This window comes from Polyodon spathula, chromosome 25, assembly GCF_017654505.1.
Source record: "Polyodon spathula isolate WHYD16114869_AA chromosome 25, ASM1765450v1, whole genome shotgun sequence".
NCBI classification, from domain to species: Eukaryota; Metazoa; Chordata; class Actinopteri; order Acipenseriformes; family Polyodontidae; genus Polyodon; species Polyodon spathula.
Genome location: NC_054558.1, coordinates 6346398 through 6365457, shown reverse-complemented (window position 1 = coordinate 6365457; position 19060 = coordinate 6346398). Strand labels below are relative to the sequence as shown.

The 19060-nt window shown below is 39.3% G+C and overlaps 2 protein-coding genes and 1 pseudogene across 2 annotated transcripts; 1 reads left to right on the top strand and 2 right to left on the bottom strand.

Moving 5' to 3' along the window:
• Window positions 1-44: 44 nt before the first annotated feature.
• LOC121300203 (pepsin A-like) lies at window positions 45-3083 on the bottom strand. Its single transcript, XM_041228698.1, has 9 exons — window positions 3028-3083; window positions 2475-2625; window positions 2228-2345; window positions 1921-2039; window positions 1446-1645; window positions 1219-1341; window positions 768-912; window positions 218-316; window positions 45-101 (listed from the first exon to the last, which is right to left on the bottom strand). The coding sequence occupies exons 1-9, from the start codon at window positions 3081-3083 to the stop codon at window positions 45-47; spliced, it is 1068 nt and encodes a 355-aa protein (XP_041084632.1).
• A 3449-nt stretch (window positions 3084-6532) lies between these two features.
• On the bottom strand, window positions 6533-11023 carry LOC121299681 (annotated as a pseudogene).
• A 3341-nt stretch (window positions 11024-14364) lies between these two features.
• Window positions 14365-18354, top strand: LOC121299679 (pepsin A-like). The gene is made up of 9 exons (XM_041227585.1): window positions 14365-14451; window positions 14809-14962; window positions 15097-15214; window positions 15304-15422; window positions 15782-15981; window positions 16662-16778; window positions 17266-17410; window positions 17605-17703; window positions 18127-18354. The coding sequence occupies exons 1-9, from the start codon at window positions 14396-14398 to the stop codon at window positions 18259-18261; spliced, it is 1143 nt and encodes a 380-aa protein (XP_041083519.1). The 5' UTR covers window positions 14365-14395; the 3' UTR covers window positions 18262-18354.
• The last annotated feature ends 706 nt before the right edge of the window (window positions 18355-19060 follow it).

The window sequence follows — 19060 nt, the reverse complement described above, 5'->3', positions numbered from 1 at the left end:
TCTTGAATGCATTTATTTTAAGTCCAGAATGTAGACATCCCACTCTACCACCACATGTAAAGGTTCAGCTCCCCCAGCCTTTGCACAGAAGATGTCAGGGACTGAAACAAAGCTCCAAAGCACCTTCAGCCAAGCTGTTAGGAGCTCCATATATTCTCCTGGTCTTTCTACATCTCTTCCTTTGTTACAGCCCCTTTTACAGTATAATGAAACATACCGGCATCGTGTAAGCATACGAAGGCATAGGAAAGTCCAATCCATTGATGGTGAAGACCACGTCAGGCATCTTATCTAGGCTATCACAGCTGGCAGCATACTATAATAATGAGAAACAGAGAAAGTCAATCCACAACATAGACAGGTCACCTAGATTTCAGCACTGGGGACAGTGCAGCAGTATGCCAGTATGTCACATCATGCTTGTAAACACAGTGGAGGTTCAGGTCACTTCACCTTCTGCTTTACTTGTTTCTCCCTTCAACTTTGTATTCAGATAATATTGGTTTGCATTTTCTGAACTGAACTGCAACGGTTTCAGCTTGCTGCTGGCTCAGTGTATTGAAGAGAGCATTTTCGCACTGCAGATATTTGATCAGCATTTCTCTGCAGTTATAGAGGAAAGGTTCTCGATGTTGGATACATTTATAGCTTGTCAATGCTCTGTTCTATTTTAAGTAAGAAGCAAGCCTCTCAAGCTCTGTTTATGCTGAGAATGTTAATCATCAGATTAAATATTGGGTAGGAATCTTAGTGTGGGGCATAGTTACCATTCCATTGGATTGCAGTGAAAGCCCGGCCAGTTTCAGAATGCTGCTGATCGCATCACTGCTACCACACACAGGAGAGGTTCCAGTATCGAAGATAGCCTCGCAGCCAGAGCTGCAGGCAACAACTTGCCCATTGATCTTCACACTGCAATGGGGAGAAATAAGAAGCTGTTTATACCAGGCGAGGGTGTTGTCTGGAGTTTTCCTTCTCCGAAGAGGTTATATTTAAAAACTCAGACTGAATCTGGAGACGGGGAGCAGGTTAATGGTGGTAACTGTAAGTGGACAGACAGCTATAAACATGTGGGTCATTCTGTAGGACAATGTAAATGGTTTGTTGTGCAGAAGAGGACTTAATGCTTTTAATTGGCGACCAAGAGATTTTTTTTCTTATAGACAAAGTTCCTCAAAGTCCAGCATGTACTTTGAATCATAACAGTAAACAACTTGCCTGTCCAGATTGACCTGCCAGTAGCTTTGGCTGGTGACGGGAACCCATTGGATCGCTCCAGTGTAATAGGAAGGGTCAACCCCACCGAAGGTCAGTACAGCCTGGGGGCCGGTAGAGGGGATTCTAAAACAAGAAGGGGAAAGAAGCAACACATTAGGTTAAAAGGGATGCGTCCCCCTCTCTGTGATTGAGAGGAGTCCGGCTAATCGAGCCCAAATTGTTTTTACCTGTTTAGATAGAAGGAGAAGAGGTCCTGGGACACCAGGTGTTGGCTCATCATATTGTCAAAGAGGGGGGTAGCTTCAGCCGAAGCAATGGAGGGGTAAGCCAAGCCAACGATCCCATCGAAGGGTGCGTAATAAAATGCATTTCCGGGTTCTGATACACTCAGCCCAAACTCCTGCTTAGGCACTACAATGTCAGCCACCTAAAATTGTTTAGGATTACATGTTTTTAGATATGTAATCAGAACAAGAAGGGTGAAGGATTGGGGGTTGCAATCTTCACTGTTTCAGCTGAAATAATGATAAAAAAAACACTTGGTTCCAGGTAGAAAACACAGTCCTATTTATTTCAGTAAGTAGGTTACATCAGTCGTCACAATCTACTACTGTTTAAATCATTAAGGCGGACCCTCAGGGCCATCTAGGAATGGGACCTGGCTGATTATGTATAATGAAGTAGGCTATGAAACATACTAACCTTTACAGTGTCATAGCCTAGAATGCCATTCATGCTGCCTGAACTATACACAATGTAGAACACCCTGTCGGTCGCCCGGAAGGTAGAGGATGCATTTGGAGCAAAGGTGGGGTGGTTTCCTTAAAAGGAAAAAAAAAATGTATTGAATCTGTATCGTCAAACTCTTTTAATAGATTTTTACATTTATAATAACTGGTGCATACAAAAGAAAATCAATGACAGGTGCACAATCATTTTCATGGGGTGGGGGGAGGGAGGGGGTTATGGAATCAAAATAAAACAATTTTATTTGTAGATGACCACTCACTGCAGGCAGGACTCTGGCAGTTTATGGAGGGAAGCCAGAAGTTTGAGGAGCCTGTATCAAAGAGCACCTTGAAGCTTTGAGGTGGAGTCCCAATGCTGATTATTCCATAGTACATTGACTGCAAAGACGAAAAAGAAAAATGAACCGGCATTGTTCAGCTGTGCATGCTTCTCTTGATTATTACTGTTATCCTGCATATTTGAATTGACACCTGAATCACTAGTCTTGCGAGGAGGTCATCACTTACGTCAAAGTTGCTGATGAGCATCTCATTGCTGCCGGAGGGAATGGTGCCGTATTTGCTGATGGGAATGATGGGGTTTTCGTGCAGGAATTCCTGCAGCAATCCTTCTTCCTCTAGACGCTCTCGGATAGATTTCCCTTTCTGAAGGTACACCCTAAAAGAAAACAGAGGTGCATTTCAATTCTCCAAACTCTAACAGTAATTAAAGCCATGTTGCTGTAAGTGGATCTGGTGAGGGTTAAAAGTACCCTTGGAGTAACAGGATTAAGAAGGTCTTGGTTTAAAAAAATCTTTCTGACGTTCTGGTATGAAAAAACTTTTCTCCAATGGCATTGATTACAATATTCCATCACAGCCCTGAAGTAATATATATATATATATATATATATATATATATATATATATATATATATATATATATATATATATATATATATATATATATATATATATATATATATATATGTGTGTGTGTGTGTGTGTGTGCGTATATAGTACTTCCACTAAGCACACTTTCCCTTGACAAAGGTATGTCCAGCTTTGCAATGTCACTTACTTGGTAAAACAGTGGGCGATTGAAAGCAAAGCTGCAAAGACAATCAGAAGCTTCATCCTGGCAGTCCTGTGGTCACTCGACTCACTCTGTGTCCAAGGGGCTTTCACCACCCTTTATAGACCAGCCTTGGCTGACCTTGGACATTATCTCTGCAGGCTTGATAGTGAAAATATAAACACCCTTACTGACAAAGTTAAAACTCAGCATTTTCCTATCATACTCAACGCATTCTTTCAAATTCCTTCAACGTCACTGTGGTGTTTACACGTGCTAAAAGCTTTTTTAATTTGGCTTTTTATTTGTTTCTTTTTTTTTTTTGATCTAAAAAGATTTGGCTCTATTTTTTTTTTTTTTTTTTCGGTAGAACATTTAATGTTAGGTAAATATCCAGTTACTGGAATTTGTAACAGCATGGCTGTGCTTGTTATCATAACATTTAAAATGTCCTTAATGAACTGTGCTAAGGTATACTATAGTAAAAAAACATAGGAAATGGTTCTTAAGCAGAGTGAAAGCAATACATTCATAAATAATAAATACATGCATAATTAAAGGGGTAAACTATTGTACACACTTAATTTAATCAATAATGTACAACAGCTGTGCATAATAAGGTCGTAATTGTATTGAGGGTTTATGGTGATATATATGATGAGAGGGTACAGGACAATTATCATTCACCATGTGTTCTATTATAATAAAAATAAACTCTGCAATCTATGCAATAGGTAAAGCGTTACCATTGTGGGATTAAAACATTCTGGATGTAAAAGATTTTGTTTGAATCACTCTTCATTGACACTACAACTCAGTCATGTTTCAACAGTTTGTGATTTCACAAAACAAGGGTGCAAATCATCCTTTGTCATCAGAAGCCCTCATAAATCTGGCTAACAGCTGCTATTTTGGTCAAAGAAATGTTACTTCTTAACCTCATTACAGTATTGTTAAAAAATGTAATAGTTCATACAATAGTTCAACTTCGAATTCACGGATAAGGAGGAGTCAACAAGATCGTTTACCGGGGGTCCCGAGTGGTGTGTCCGGTAAAGGCGGTCCGTCCGGAGTGCAGGATGCTCCCTATAGCTTGGAGATCACCGGTATGAATCCAAGCTGTGCCACTGTTGACCGTAGACGGGAGTTCCCAGGGGGCGGCTCATAATTGGCTGCCCAGGTGGAGTAGGGGTTAAGTCAGCAGTGAGCCAGGTTATCCACACGATACCTGAATTTAAGATAGACAATATTCATTACAAATACCAGTTCAGGTTTGGGGTCAGCTGTAGAATGTTGTCTACTTCTTAACTGGTAACACTGTATATTAAGATACTGGTTATTAACGGTTTATAAATATGTAATAGATGCTTAATAACTATGTTATAGAGTATTAATAAAGCATTATAGGTGGTTTATAACCATGCAATAGCCATAGACAGAATTATGTTTAAACATCCCAAAGTACAATAGGTAGCTAAAAACTGTCCCTTTTATTAACCTGTAATTTTGTTAATTCCGGCCCGCTCAAAAACAAGCACCCAGCTAATGTTCCCAGTAAAATAGGATGAGTTGATTCCACGAAACAGCAATTCACTCGCCTCGTGTCCATCTCTAAAGGAATTTTATGTAAAAGATTAATGCGTTTGCATATCAATAAAGATCTGTTGTTACTTGTAATATTAACACTTCTTCTATTACAAACTACTTCTTTAAGAAGGCTAACAATGCTGACAAAGACAACAGCAGCACTGCTTCGACTCAGACGGTGGACACAAACACAAATGAAGCTCTTCCCAGAAGGGCATACAGTGAAACAGCTGCCATAGTGACAGTGAACCGCAGAGATAGCGCTTCAAAAGGTGATGCAAATTCGTATAATAATAATTCTTGTTGAAGAAAATCTATATTTTAGTGGCATTCCGGTAGCTTCAGATATAGGACTACACCTTAATTCTGCTCTGAAGGGATTGACATCTTTCTTGAGGTTTTATGCCCAAGTTTTGTAATGTGGAACATTTTGCTGGATTTGTGCTACGTAATATTTGTTAACACTTTCCTTGAAAACTTTTTTTATGCTCACTGAAGTGGCCCTGTCTAACTAAATCAAAAAGAAAGTACATAACATTTGAAATGCAAAACCATATACATATCAATATAGATGATTGACGTTTGAAGGGGCAAGATCCTTGACACAAGCTTTGTTTGAAAGAAGTTTGAGTCCCAGATTCTGAATGACACTTTACTTTTTACTGGAGACTCCTCTGACAGACTAACCAAGAGGTTTCTAGGTGTTTCCATGGGTACACAACATCTACAGGTTCTCCATAATGTTTATATTACACATGTACTCATTTTACAGGCTATATTTTCAACGAGGTAAAACATCTTAGTTTTACAAAACCAGAACCAAACAGCTTTATATTTCAGGTTATTTTAACTGCTCGCAAGAGGTTTCGTTTATGATTCTGTAACATTAACAGAACATTAACGAGAGTAAGGGTTTGATCAGAGATGGATAGACTTGCTCCAGGGGGGAGCCTTTACTGTGACGGTAGCTTACCTTAATTGATCAAACATATGCAGCTTGCAAACACAATATGGCTAATATGTTTGCTAAGGTAATTAATGGTAATTTTAACTTCATGTCCCCGTCGTGTTTAAAAAGCTGAATAAGTTTCATAGGCCTTCTTTTTTTATTTAGTTGTGTGGTCTATTTTTTTATTATTATAATGTTTTACTTGAATCACTCTGTGTAACCATTGGTTCAAAAATAGTCCAGATAGTGAGCCTACCAAGCTGTTTTATATAAACGTGTAGAAGATTTTACTGGGGATGGCATTATAATGTCAGCGTATTGCTCTTAAATAAATGTGGGCAGAACCATTAGATAACAATAACATTATTACAATGGCAAGCCTAATGGATTTACAACATTGTGATCTTGATCCATAATACACTGACAATAGATAGTGTGCATTGCTTCATGTTATTAGTACTGACTAGTTACGGTAAATATAATTGAAGCTGCCCTTATATTGCAGTTTCCCCCCTGAGTACAGAATGACGACATTGAAGATCTTTAAGGGTGATAGGTGTGGACTCTGCATTCAGATGCCTGCAGGGCCAAATGTGTCCAAAAGGCCTGGGATCAGCCACCCGTTAGGAACTGATTTGGTCAACCTATACCCCAGGCAGGGTAACCCACAACGTGATAGAGCATGTGGCAGCGCCAGGAAATTCTCCACTTAGTTGTTGGGGTAATTCCTGGATAACCACGGATCGGTGATTGCTGGAATCCAGGGTGATTTCCCAGTGCTGTAAAATGTTCTAAGTGAGAGTAAGGCATTAGGGTTTGTTTTTAGATGAATGTTCTTCACACAGGTCACACAAACACACTGAGCTTTATTTATTTTTACAGCTTTTATTTAATTCTACATCTTAACACTAGTGGTAGAGCAGAGCACTTGAAGGTGAGGGCTTTCGTACACTATTTGGAAAGGACAAGCAGGTAGCCTTATTCCGATGTTGCCAGGCAACACTGTTGCCACCTCACCAACACATTCTCTGAAGAAGCTGGCTCGGGGGTGGGGGGGGGGGTGGGGGATTATTCAAAGAGTGAGGAGAGGACTGGTTTAAATAGACTTGGCCAGCCCAACCATGTTGTTGGATCTGTCGAAGATGGAGTAGTACTGCCTGATGAACACATCGCCCAGGATCCAAAGATCTCCTGCATTAGTCGGGAGGTTCATAGCCTGGAAACCACTGGAACATTGCTGGCCATCATATCTCTGCAATTAATGAACAAGACCCATGAGTGATCAAGACTTTGCCCTACAGCGCCAGCTACTTGGTGGCAATGGATGTCATCAGCATAGAGTTATTGTAATGTCTTCTATTTTAATGACAGCTTATTGATTCAAGTTATCAAAACCAGGGCTGGAGGCAGGGTGGATAGGTTTGGGCACCTCAAAGCTGTTCACTGTAATTGACACAGAGTGTTGACTGTAACCTAATAATGATCCAAAAATGTTCATGATGAAAAGAGTGTGAAGAATGTATTCTAGTGTTCCCTCTTCATTGTGCAGTGAATTACAGTATTCAGTACCGCAGAGTACTGTACGATTTACTGTCACAGTGGATTGCACAGTAACAAGCTATCGCATACCTCCAGGATGTAGGCAGAAGAAGACAGGGTGTACTGAACTCCGTTGAAGCCAACGATAACGTCAGGCATGCTGGGGACATTCTGGCAGCTGATGCCAGGCTGTCAAGGGAAGAAAACCATTACACTGTGAAAATACTACCAACAAATACAATGCAGCATTATTAAGAATTAGATTAGGCTGTTTTGTATTCATTAACAAGTTTATACGTGCATAACAGACCCTTCAACCTAAGCGTTACCGTTTTAACTAATCATTGTGATGCGAAACATGTTGTGAACATGTAATAAATGATTTATTGACAGCTACATTTCTTTTTTTTAAATGTTTTAAAAATTATTTTAACAGGCCAGTCAACTGAGGTTAAACGATTCAACAGTAACCAAACTGACGAACGACTGCATATCAGAATCAGTTCCACTGAAATGGAATCAAGACACGTGGACTTACAGAGACACCAACAGCACTCTGGATGGTGGCTATGGGGCCAGAGGGACCGGCGATGAGGGAGATGCCAGTGTCAACGATGGCCTGGCAGCTCTGGGCACAGGCCACAGTCCGGCCATTCACCTGAATGCTGTAGTGTAAAAACCACAACCAAAAATATTGTCAGGCTTTGTTCCTAGTCAACAAAATGGCCATAGTGCCTCGACTGGATCAATGCATGAATGAAGCACTTGCAACATTGACTTGCTGAATAGTAGTTGTGTTGTTAGATGGAAAGAACAGGATGAAAACCGTTCTGCAATATCAAGAAAATAAAAGTTCAAGCTCATGCAATCTTTAGGGGTTTTCATATGGACTGAGCTAGGTTATAATAATTGTAATATAAATAATTAGCCCCCCCCCCCCCCCATATTGTTAGCCCTTATAAACTGAAGGACAGAGAAATGTGTTCGCTTACTAGTCGACTTTGATCTGCCAGTAAGTCTCAGAGGTGAGAGGAACCCAGTTGATGTTTCCAGTGAAGTAGGACTCCTCAATCCCACCGAAGGTCACTACACTGCCGGACTGGCTATTGCTAAAAGGGCAGAATATACACTGTTTTTGCTAAGTCACTTCAATACAGTTTCTATAGGGACAGTTTGTAAAGCTGGGTTATTCAGGATTTGTGTGATCCAGAGTAAATGTTTTCATTAGGTCATGATCAATATGGACTGATCAACTCTAGTTTTGTGTTTGTTACTTTAATTATTACACACCCAAAATCCTACAAGCAATAACTTTGTTAAATGCATTCATCTTTCCAATCAAGGACGTGCTATCTATAGGATACATAGATGATGTTAATAGACTTCTATTTAGTGCTTGTATTTAGGTCCAAAACCTAAACAAGAACATTTTAGATTTAGATGTTGTAAGGAAACTAATTTGATGTCTGCAAATGAGTGAGCACTATACCAATGTCTATGTTGATAAGTTTCCATTTACTGATTCCAATATTTAAAAGTTGCACACATATACCGATAGCTCAAACATTATCGTTAGACACAATGATGTAGGACCTAGCAAAACAGAAATCATATAATAATCAGTTATCTAATGTTCTGAGAGAAAGCTCAGGTATGGAGACGGTCTGTCATCAGTAGAGGATTCAGGCAACTTTTTCGCAATCAAGAGCCTGTCTTATATATCTTACCTAACAGTGTGTGTGAAGCTGAATGTTGTGAACTCTGTTTTCTGAACAATATCTAAACACTATCAATTTCTTGACCCCTACAATGTCTAAAGGTGTGTTTGAGAGTCAGGCTGGAAGACTCACGGGCTTAAGTAGAAGGAAAACAGGTTCTGAGACAACAGCCCCTGGTCCATCATGTTGTCGAACACGGGGGTGGCTTCCCCGGAGGCTATGGAGGGGAATGCCAGGCCCAGGATGCCATCGAATTGGGCATAGTAGAGGAAGCTGCTGGGCTCAGTTGTGCTCAGAGCGAAAATCTGGTTTGGGTCACTGATGCCAGCCACCTTTGAGAATAAACATGAAATGATTACTCAGTGGAGGATTTAGAAGACATCGAATCTGAAAATGCTAATTATTTTCACTAATATTTATTAATAATCTTTGTTTAGCACCTTTTCTAGTGGACCACCATCACAAAGCACTATACAAGATATGAGACTAGGGTGTGTGAACTATGCATCAGCTGCAGGGTCACTTACAACAACGTCTCACCTGAAAGACAGAGCACAAGGAGGCTAAGTGACTTACTCAGGGCCACACAATGAGTCACTGGCTGAGCTGGGATTTGAATCAGGGACCTCCTGGTTACCAGCTTGTTTCTTTAACCACTGGACCACACAGCCTCCTATAATAATAGTTTACATTTACTGACCTTTTTTTACCACAGCGTTACCACACCTCCTCCTTTCACTGGTTTTACAACACTTCAACTTTTCCAATGAATTATCTTAGTTCAGATTTCAAAAAAACAACTTTTATGAGGCTATGAAACAAGAATGCAAAGTAATTAAAAAAAATGACAGTATCTGACGAAAGGAAGAAAGGAATACCTTATAGCAAAAAAAATGACAGCATGTTGCACTCAGTTACCATGACGTACAGTAGCTCTTTAAACATGCAACGAGAACACATCGTGCCAACGGATGTGAAGGTTGCATTCATTCAAGTTCACTGTGTCGTAAGCCAGGAAGCCAGTCATGCTGCCAGTGCCATACTGGATGGAGATGTTCTTGTTGGTAGCACGCTAGGTAGAGGAAGTAGATGGATTATATTTCATGTGGTTTGCTAAGAAAACAAGTGTAGTTTATGTTATCAGGTTCTTTAATACTATTGTAATTTAGTTGACATACAAGTGGTGATCTTTGTATATTATTATTATTATTATTAGTAGTAGTAGTAGTTGTATCATTCACTTGTGAGTTGCTGTGACAAGTAAAAAGAACGGCACATCAAAGGTGTCGTGATCTGCTGAGCAGTTTGAAAAACAGTTCTTTAAACTTCTTCTGACCACCCCTGCAGTAATTGGTTAATTAAACCTTAGCGATCAAACAGCAGCAGTTGGATCAATACGGGCAGGGTTTCTACTGCTAGATGGAAATCTACAAGCTGTACTAATTAAGCAGATAAGGAAAGTCTTATTGCAGAAGCATTGCTTTCTCTGGATGCTTTGGGTGTAACCCAGTACTCCTCAAAGTGGATGGCACAGTGGCGTTTACCCCGTTTATCATATAGTTAGACATGTAATTCATTTCAGGCATTGGATTACTTACTGCAGGGTTGGCTGCTGCAATAGACAGAGGGCACCCAGAGGTTGGCAGATCCAGTATCAAAGATGACCTTGAAGGACTGGGGTGGGGTTCCAATGGAGATGACTCCAAAGTAGGACATCTGGGTGTTGAGAAAAAGACATACAAATATTGTGACTACCCTTCTAAACGTGTACCACAGTAAAAGCACAGCAAAGTGTTATAAAGCATATGGAAATCATGGTAAAGTCTAGGCAAGCATTATAAAGAAAAGCGAGTTACGGTAAAGCATATTAATAAACATGGCAAAACAGTGTGAATGATAGTAAATGCTGAGTAGAGTCAATGAAAAAGCATGATAAAAGTACAATAAATACTGAGGCTGATAAAATGAAATGCAGAATTACTTGGTTAAATCTTTTAACATTGATAATTAGAGGTAATTTATACTTATTACTAATTTAAATAACTGTACTTACATCCATGTAGTTGACCATTGGCTCGTTTACGGTCTGGGCAAAGTCATGGTATTTGGAATAAGAGTTATAGTGGTTCCTCTTCAGGAAATCCTCCAACAAACCTTTCTCCTGCAGGATGTCCCTGACAGACTTCCCTTTCTCCAGCGGTACCCTGAATCAAGAGTCAGGGTACTTTACATTATTCTCTCTCTCTCTCTCTCTCTCTCTCTCTCTCTCTCTCTCTCTCTCTCTCTCTCTCTCTCTCTCTCTCTCTGTATCCCTATAGGGTATGCAAAGTTTCTAACCTCATCAAAGTTGAATAAACCTTGGTCTTAAAAATCTGGTCTTCAAATATATAATAAGCTTGTCAATTGGTTATATACAGTAATTCACTGTATTGCATTGTATCTGTTTTCAGTCTATTAAATAAACTACCAAATCTTAGATCAGGACTTGAAATTTAAGAGTTTAAAACTTTTTATTGATTTTTGCAGGAAGCTTTCCTGAGCTGTGCTCCCAAATTAAAGAAGCAAGCATTTAATTATATATGAGAAGGTAAATGGAACTCACTTGAAAAGGCACTCAGAAAGCCCGACCAGGGCAATCAATACAAGCCACTTCATTTTCTTAACTTCTGTTGAGTAGATTCAAACTTTTCTGAACTTACTGAAAAGTCTCAAAGTGACTCCTTATGTACCTGTCAGTCCCAATAAGATGTGTTATATATAATCAAGCTTTTTCTTTGACACTAAATGCCACCGTGACATAAATATTTTCTGGAAAGCTTATCCAAATTTGTACCATGATTGCCACAATCTGATGGAAACAGTTTTGGCTCCAGTTGAAGGTATTGTTCATTCATTCTCAAGATTATTAATTTAGTCGTTGCCAATTATTTTTTATTTTCTCCCAATTTGAAATGGCCAATTATTATTTAGGCTCGGCTCACCGCTACCACCCCTGCTCTGACTCGGCAGTGGCGAAGACAAACACACGCTGTCCTCCAAAGCGTGTGCCGTCAGCTGACCGCTTCTTTACGCAGTGTGGATTCACCATGCAGCCTCCCAGGAGCTACAGCGTGGGAGGAGCATGCAGCTCCCGGGCAGCTAACAGGCATGCCAGCAGGCGCCCGGCCAGACTACAGGGGTCGCCGGTGCACCGTGAGCCGAGGACACCCTGGCCGATCTGTATTTCTAAATGTACCACTAGTGAGTGTTTTATAGATATGGATGCACTGCCTCTCACTGCAGCTCAATTTAAGTTATAGCTGTTCTAATAAAAGCTTATCACTGTGTGTCTTGTGTGCATAGTGCTTGCTATCAAGGGAACTGGATATGGTTTTCTATTTGGCTATATTGTTATGGGAAGGAAACTCAGCAATGACTTTGGAAAACACAGGAACATGTTCAGTAGAAACACGAGTGGTATTATTTTATGTTTGTTCTTGTTCCTCAAAACACAACTATTTCATTAAAACTCTGAGCCAATTCCTTGTGACATTTTCATTTTGTATTTTTTTAATTCCATGTTGGTTCTTGGACTATATCTAAACACCACTGTTTTAGACAGTGGCACTGGAACAATTTTTAAAGTCGGGGTGCTGAAAGCCATTGAACAATACTGTAACCCCTATATATGATAGAAGCCATACAAAGCCAGGGGGTGCTGCCACACCCCCAGCTCCCCTAGTTCCAACGCCCTTGTTTTTAGGGCATTATGGGACACATCCCTAAACGTTTCTAAATGTTTGACACACAAAGAAGTCCAGCCAGTTATGTAATGAAAAATAAAACATCCAAAAGTAATATTTTATTTCATTGTTCTGAAAGCAAATAAGACCAGGCTAGCAAAGAACACACCAGTCATGTCTTTTAATCTTTTAACCATTATATATATATATATATATATATATATATATATATATATATATATATATATATATATATATATATATATATATATATATATATATTGTCATAACGAAGACACATGTGAGCATTGTTGCATTGTTCAGGATGCACAAGACATCTTTGTATGTCATTAATCGCTAGAGAGCTACCAGTTACCAGCCAAGTAGGACTGCTGCTGAAGTCCTGTTTGCAAAGATGTAATTGCTTTTTAAAATTATTAACCTGTTTGAATTTGCTGATAAGGGAGATACGTGAAATATCTCTTGTTGGTCTACTTAACATGATTCTACATTACAAGTTTATAATAATTTATAACTCCTTAATTTATTTGTGACACAATGCGACAGGCAGAAAAGGGTCCTGTCTGAATTTTGCCCTGGGGAAGGAGATCGTAACGAGGGTTAATGGCTTGTTTTAATCCTGTGCTGTTTTACAGAACTCTGTTATTTGGATACAGAACACTGCGAAGGGGTTTCCTCTGAACTGTGGCCAGGGAAATCACGGAAAATCCCTTGGAAAGACAGACTGTGTACATTTCTTTAGTGAATGTGCTGCACTTCTACAGCGAAACAGGATTAACAAAACCAAATAAATAGTGTAAATAAAAAAATCAGTGTAAATAAATGTGCACTAACGTGCTTAAAACCCGAACATCGTTGTTGACGTCACATTATTTTCTACTGTACCCAGTCACAAACAACAACAAACAAACAAGTGAAAATACATTTTTAATGCAAATATATTTTTGCTATAACATTCTTTCAAATCTGTAAACGGGAAACCTGTGCAGTGAATACAAGTTCACGTTAAAAGTATTTGTCAGCAGCAGCCTCTTTAAACAAGTTTATATTTGCTTGTGGTGGGACAAGCTTCTTCAAGCTATGTCCTCTCTCTCCAAAGCCCTCGTCTTCCTGTCACTGGTTGGTTTCACAATACAAAGAGGTTTCTTGATTGGGTCAACAAACCGGTAGAGAGCTTCTTCATTGGATCATCCTCTTTACCTGGAGATTTCGAGGAATTCATATCTGTGGGTTTTATCCTCATTGGATGTACTGTTGGTTGATCAAATCAAACCCTAAGTCAAAGTTTCGATTTCTGTTAATGCCTTTTTCAGAGCAGTTGCATTTGTCTGCTTGCCGAGGGTGAACCTGCCCGGAGGAATCATGAACAACATTTGTGTTTTTTCTCCCCAGTTTTAGGATATCTAATTCATTTTTTATACTCTCACCTAGGTTTTTAACTTAAAAAAACCAAAAAAAAAAAACATTGCAGGGCGACCTTGAAAGCTATTTTTCCAATGTCCCAGGAATCTTGGGGATATGTTTAATTAACCAAAGCAGACAAAAGGTTGACGGTATTCATGACCAATCCATGAATGGCATCACACAGTCACATAGGTATAGCTGCATTTATCTGATGTACTTGGGGATAAGGTTGACATTCAATTAAAAGACATACCATGCTTTCTTCTTATTTCATGACTTATCTCAGTGTTGTTTTGAGATCTTGTTTTAATTTCTTATCACAATGAAAGAGAATAAAGAGGAGGGGGTAGAGGGGGGTAAGTGATCAAATGGTATATAAGGAGCTCTTCGATACTGCCAGAAACACACAAGATTCTGTATCCATCAGAAGCAAGATGAAGTGGACAGTTGTTCTTTGCGCTTTGATCACTCTTTCCGAGTGCATCCACAAGTAAGTAGTTCATACAGTCTTCTTTTATTCTCGTGCAAGATAGCTTCATCTCACGGTTAGGAGCTAAGAAGGCTTTTGAATGTCACGATTAGAATAGCTCACTTCAGGCGAATAAATCAGATTTATGGAAAACTGGGAGATGGCAGATATATACACTGCTGTGCAAAAGTACAGTGAGATACAGGGCATAGTACATTAAATACAAATATATATGTTGTAACTCCTGAATGTTTCTAAGACTTTTGCACTGCAGTGTGTATATATAGTATAGAGAATCAAAAAGAGTGAGATTTGAAATAAATAGTGAAACTTCTGGCTCTATGAACAAAGTCTGGAAACGCTTTATTTCTGTTTCAGGATTCCTTTGTATAAGGGGAAATCTGCCAGGGAAACTCTGGAAGAACAAGGTTTGCTGAAAGAATACTTGAAGACCCACCCATACAACCCAACTATCAAATTCAACCCAGTCTTGGCCCAGACCTCAGATGAGCCCCTCACAAATGACATGGATGTATGTTTTATTTTTCTGTATTTTAAAAGAGCTAGTCCATTAATTATCTCCCTCTTTACATCATCATCCTCAATACAATATGATGCATTTCTAAACACTGAAACCTGTCCTTATTTGCCCTTCTCACTACACAGCTGTCCTATTATGGGGTCATCTCCATTGGAACCCCACCCCAGTCCTTCAAGGTCATCTTTGATACTGGATCTGCCAACCTCTGGGTGCCCTCTGTCTATTGCAACAGCTACGCCTGCAGTAAGTGAATCTAGAGATCCTTAATTTGATTCAGCACATGGGAGGTTGTTCACTGGAACTAATGTTAATGTATTTATGTTTTCTGCTAGACAACCACAATAAGTTCAACCCAAGCCAGTCTTCCACCTACCGTTCTACCTCCCAGACCGTCTCCATCCAGTACGGCACTGGAGCCATGACTGGTATCCTGGGATACGACACTGTGACTGTAAGTATACTCTTTGAACTCAGCATGCTCCCAGCTTTCAGACAAAATAGCTTTCCGAGAAGAGCACATGTGTTTACCATTGAACTACCATCCAGAGATCTACTGTACTCTATTATCACTCACAGAGTCTTCTGAACTACCCTTGTTAGGGTTTAAATTTAGGGTTCTTGGCTGGTGTACCCAGCCAAATCATTAGCTGGTGTCCAAGTCAAACCATTGGGGTAAACTGGCGAGCTGGTCAGTTATATTGCTTTATTAAATATCTCAGTTAATTGGTTGGTTTTCTTTGCTCTTAATTACAGATTCTGCTTTTGTAAAATCATGTTTATTAACTGACACCGGCCACTCCCATCCCCCAGGTTGGCAGTATTGTTGACAATAACCAGATCTTTGGCCTGAGCGAGACTGAGCCTGGTAGCTTCCTCTACTATGTTGTATTTGATGGAATCCTTGGGCTCGCCTACCCCTCCATCTCCTCCTCTGGAGCCACCCCAGTGTTTGACAACATGATGAACCAGGGGCTGGTGTCTCAGGATCTCTTCTCTTTCTACCTGAGCCGGTGAGTGCTTGCTGTTTAATATCCCTCTCACTCAACATGCAGATACTAAACATTACATTTCTATCTGTGTAGTGGTGAAAAATAAAATTACTGGAGGCTAGCAGTCCCAGTGAGAATGTACTGAATAGTTAAAGAGATAGTAACAGTTACACACTATTTCCATGTAACACAATTTAATTGGTTATTTTGTAAAAACATAGCGTCTTTGTTATATACCATAACAACTAGACAGCGTTTCAAATAAATTGCGCCCACACACTGTTTGACAGAATTAGGCTATGTTCAAATACTTGTGTAAATTGTTACTTTAACAAATGTTAATAAGTGGTCTTTATTAATTGTTATTCTGTTGTTTCAGACAAAAATTTGAACCAGGAAATATTTTAAATACTTGTATTAATTATTTTAAATATTTGCAATTGAGAAACGTGGGACTGAAAAAGTGGCCGCTCTGCTCCGGCTCCACTAGTCCATTGCGTCTGTAGAGATGGACAGAGCTTTCTAAACTCAATAAGAACAGCCACCGACACATCACTTATCTGATTTACAAGGACCAACACTTTGTATAAAGGGAGGAAAAGTTGCCTCACATGCATACCCTCAAAAATGGGTATAGGTTTGAACATTTCATTTCTGTCTTCTCCTTTGATCTGAACAATTGTATTTCCTTCCCTCTTTAGCGATGGCCAGACTGGCAGTGTGGTGACTTTTGGTGGCATTGATCCATCCTACTACACTGGACAAATCTACTGGGTCCCTGTCACTTCTCAGACCTACTGGGAGATCACTATGGACAAGTAAGTCAACACTATTTCATCTCCTTTAATCCTTTAATTTGGTAACTCTGCTGTTTGAGGTCAGTTCAGAGTTGGTACATCCTCGATAGAGCTCTCAGGCTACAAGATTGAATACTGTCTTGGCTTAACTACATGTTTGAGATTAAGAAGATATCTCAAATTTATACAGAAAGTGATTTTTGTGAAACACATCTACGATCCTGATATACTACAGTAGCATGAAATTGAAATCAGAATCTCCAATTTAAAAATGATTCTCTTTTTACCACAATGGTTGAAATTGCACTGTGATGAAAAACGTATATATTGTATTTAGATGTATTAGTCACAATATAGAAACTTGAATATAATAAAGAAATAAATGCAAAAAGAAAAATAAACTAATATGAAGAACAGCTTTAACAATAACTGGTATTCCTATGGATTTGTGGGGATTATATAAAGCATTGCCTATGATAATGAAAACCATTTTTATTTTGTATTGCAGAGTTACTGTTAATGGCCAAACCGTTGCCTGTTCTGGTGGCTGCAGAGGTATTATTGACACTGGCACCTCTCTGGTTGTCGGCCCTACCAACGACATCAACAACATTAAGGCCTGGGTGGGTGCCACAACCAACCAAAATGGACAGGTAAACGGTGACATAAAACAAAATCTATTATATTAATTAATGAATAGTGAATTAAGATTTGGGTTTGGGGTGGTGGTTAATTTAGAGTCACACTGGATCTAAAACATCAGTGTGAACAAACTCGGACTATTATAAGAGAATTATCCATTAGGAAGATTCTTTCTTTAACACCCTTGTTCTTTTTGTCTTCACAGTCCACTGTGAACTGCAACAGTATTGGCAGCCTGCCTGTGGTCACCTTCACCATCAATGGAATTGACTTCCCTCTGCCTTCCTCTGCCTACGTTTCCCAGGTACAGAATGACAGACAGCTGCATTTTTTACTAATGATATAATAAACCCATATTAGCAGTGGCTCTGTAGGGGGCGCAATACCGAGGCATGATGTGTTTGAGCTCTGTGCCTTAAGCAGTAAGTTCTTTCCATTCACCTTGACCTTCCCATTGATGTCGGATATCGTTATAAAGCTATGTGGGAAGAAGGAACCTTTAAGGCCCAATCTGGGCGGACCCTTCTTAAAATTAGAATTCTGGGAACATGATCTTGGATTCTGATTTAATCAGACCTCAGAAACTCTGCAGTAAGTTACCTGGCTGCTACTTTAGCTTTCAAACAACATAACATGTGATTGCAACACACATGCTCCGAAACACCTTGAAGGGTTTCTGCTTCACAATGTGTATTTCATGGCTGTTGTTCTTCTGCCCCTCTTACAGAGAAGCTCTGGCTGCTCTACTGGCTTCAGTGGAAGCAATGACCAGCTCTGGATCCTGGGAGATGTCTTCATCAGGGAGTACTACGCCATCTTCGACAGGAGCAACAACATGATTGGGCTGGCCCAGGCTGTTTAAACTAAACAGCTACCAGCTATTTTCAAGTGATATTCTGCTGTCATCACTCTCCCTAAAGTATGGATTTGTAAAAAAAAATAAAGCAGTATTGTATTAATATATTGCATTGATAGGTATACTGTTCCAAAATAAATAACACATTGGAAATACAACGTAATAATAATCATGAAATAAACTGTTCACTACATTGCAAAATGTGTTTGACTTTTTTTTTTGTTCATTTAGCAAACTTGGTTAAAATCTGCATGAACCCCAGAAGAATCCAACCTATATTTAACATTATGTTAAACTTCCTACTGTGTGAAACAAAATCATTGACCCAACTTGTTTTTTTTATGGGAGAATGCACTATATGTATGTTAAACCTTGTGTTCCAAACTTCAGTTATCAGGTGTACATTTCCTATACATTTACATTAATACATACATGCCCAGTACATCTAGTAAATTAAATATGTGCACAAACCATATGGAATCAAACCATTTATATATATGAATGTGTGTGTGTGTGTGTGTGAGTGTGTGTGTGTGTGTATGTGTTTGTGTGTGTGTGTGTGTGTGTGGGTGTGTGTGTGTTTGTGTGTGTGTAACCAATAAGCAAAGGACAGTGGCCAGTTGCATATAATGCCTTATTCATTTTTAAGCTTTTTATCTATAAGGAACAACTATAGGGATCCTATATTTCCCTTACAAGTATATAAAGACCACCTTTCTGAATATACCAATTTTAGACAGACCCTCAATCATAAAAAAACTATTTTATCAACAGAACAATGCTTTGCATTTTTTAAACATCGTTT

Coding starts and splice junctions, on each gene's coding strand:
- LOC121300203 (XM_041228698.1), bottom strand. CDS start 3,083: ATGAAGCTTCTGATTGTCTTTGCAGCTTTGCTTTCAATCGCCCACTGT. Junction 2,040..2,227: donor CTGCCAGAGTCCTGCCTGCA/GTGAGTGGTCAT, acceptor TTTCCTTTTAAG/GAAACCACCCCACCTTTGCT. Junction 102..217: donor CGTATGCTTACACGATGCCG/GTATGTTTCATT, acceptor GCTTTGTTTCAG/TCCCTGACATCTTCTGTGCA.
- LOC121299679 (XM_041227585.1), top strand. CDS start 14,396: ATGAAGTGGACAGTTGTTCTTTGCGCTTTGATCACTCTTTCCGAGTGC. Junction 15,215..15,303: donor TTGCAACAGCTACGCCTGCA/GTAAGTGAATCT, acceptor GTTTTCTGCTAG/ACAACCACAATAAGTTCAAC. Junction 17,704..18,126: donor CCTCTGCCTACGTTTCCCAG/GTACAGAATGAC, acceptor CCCCTCTTACAG/AGAAGCTCTGGCTGCTCTAC.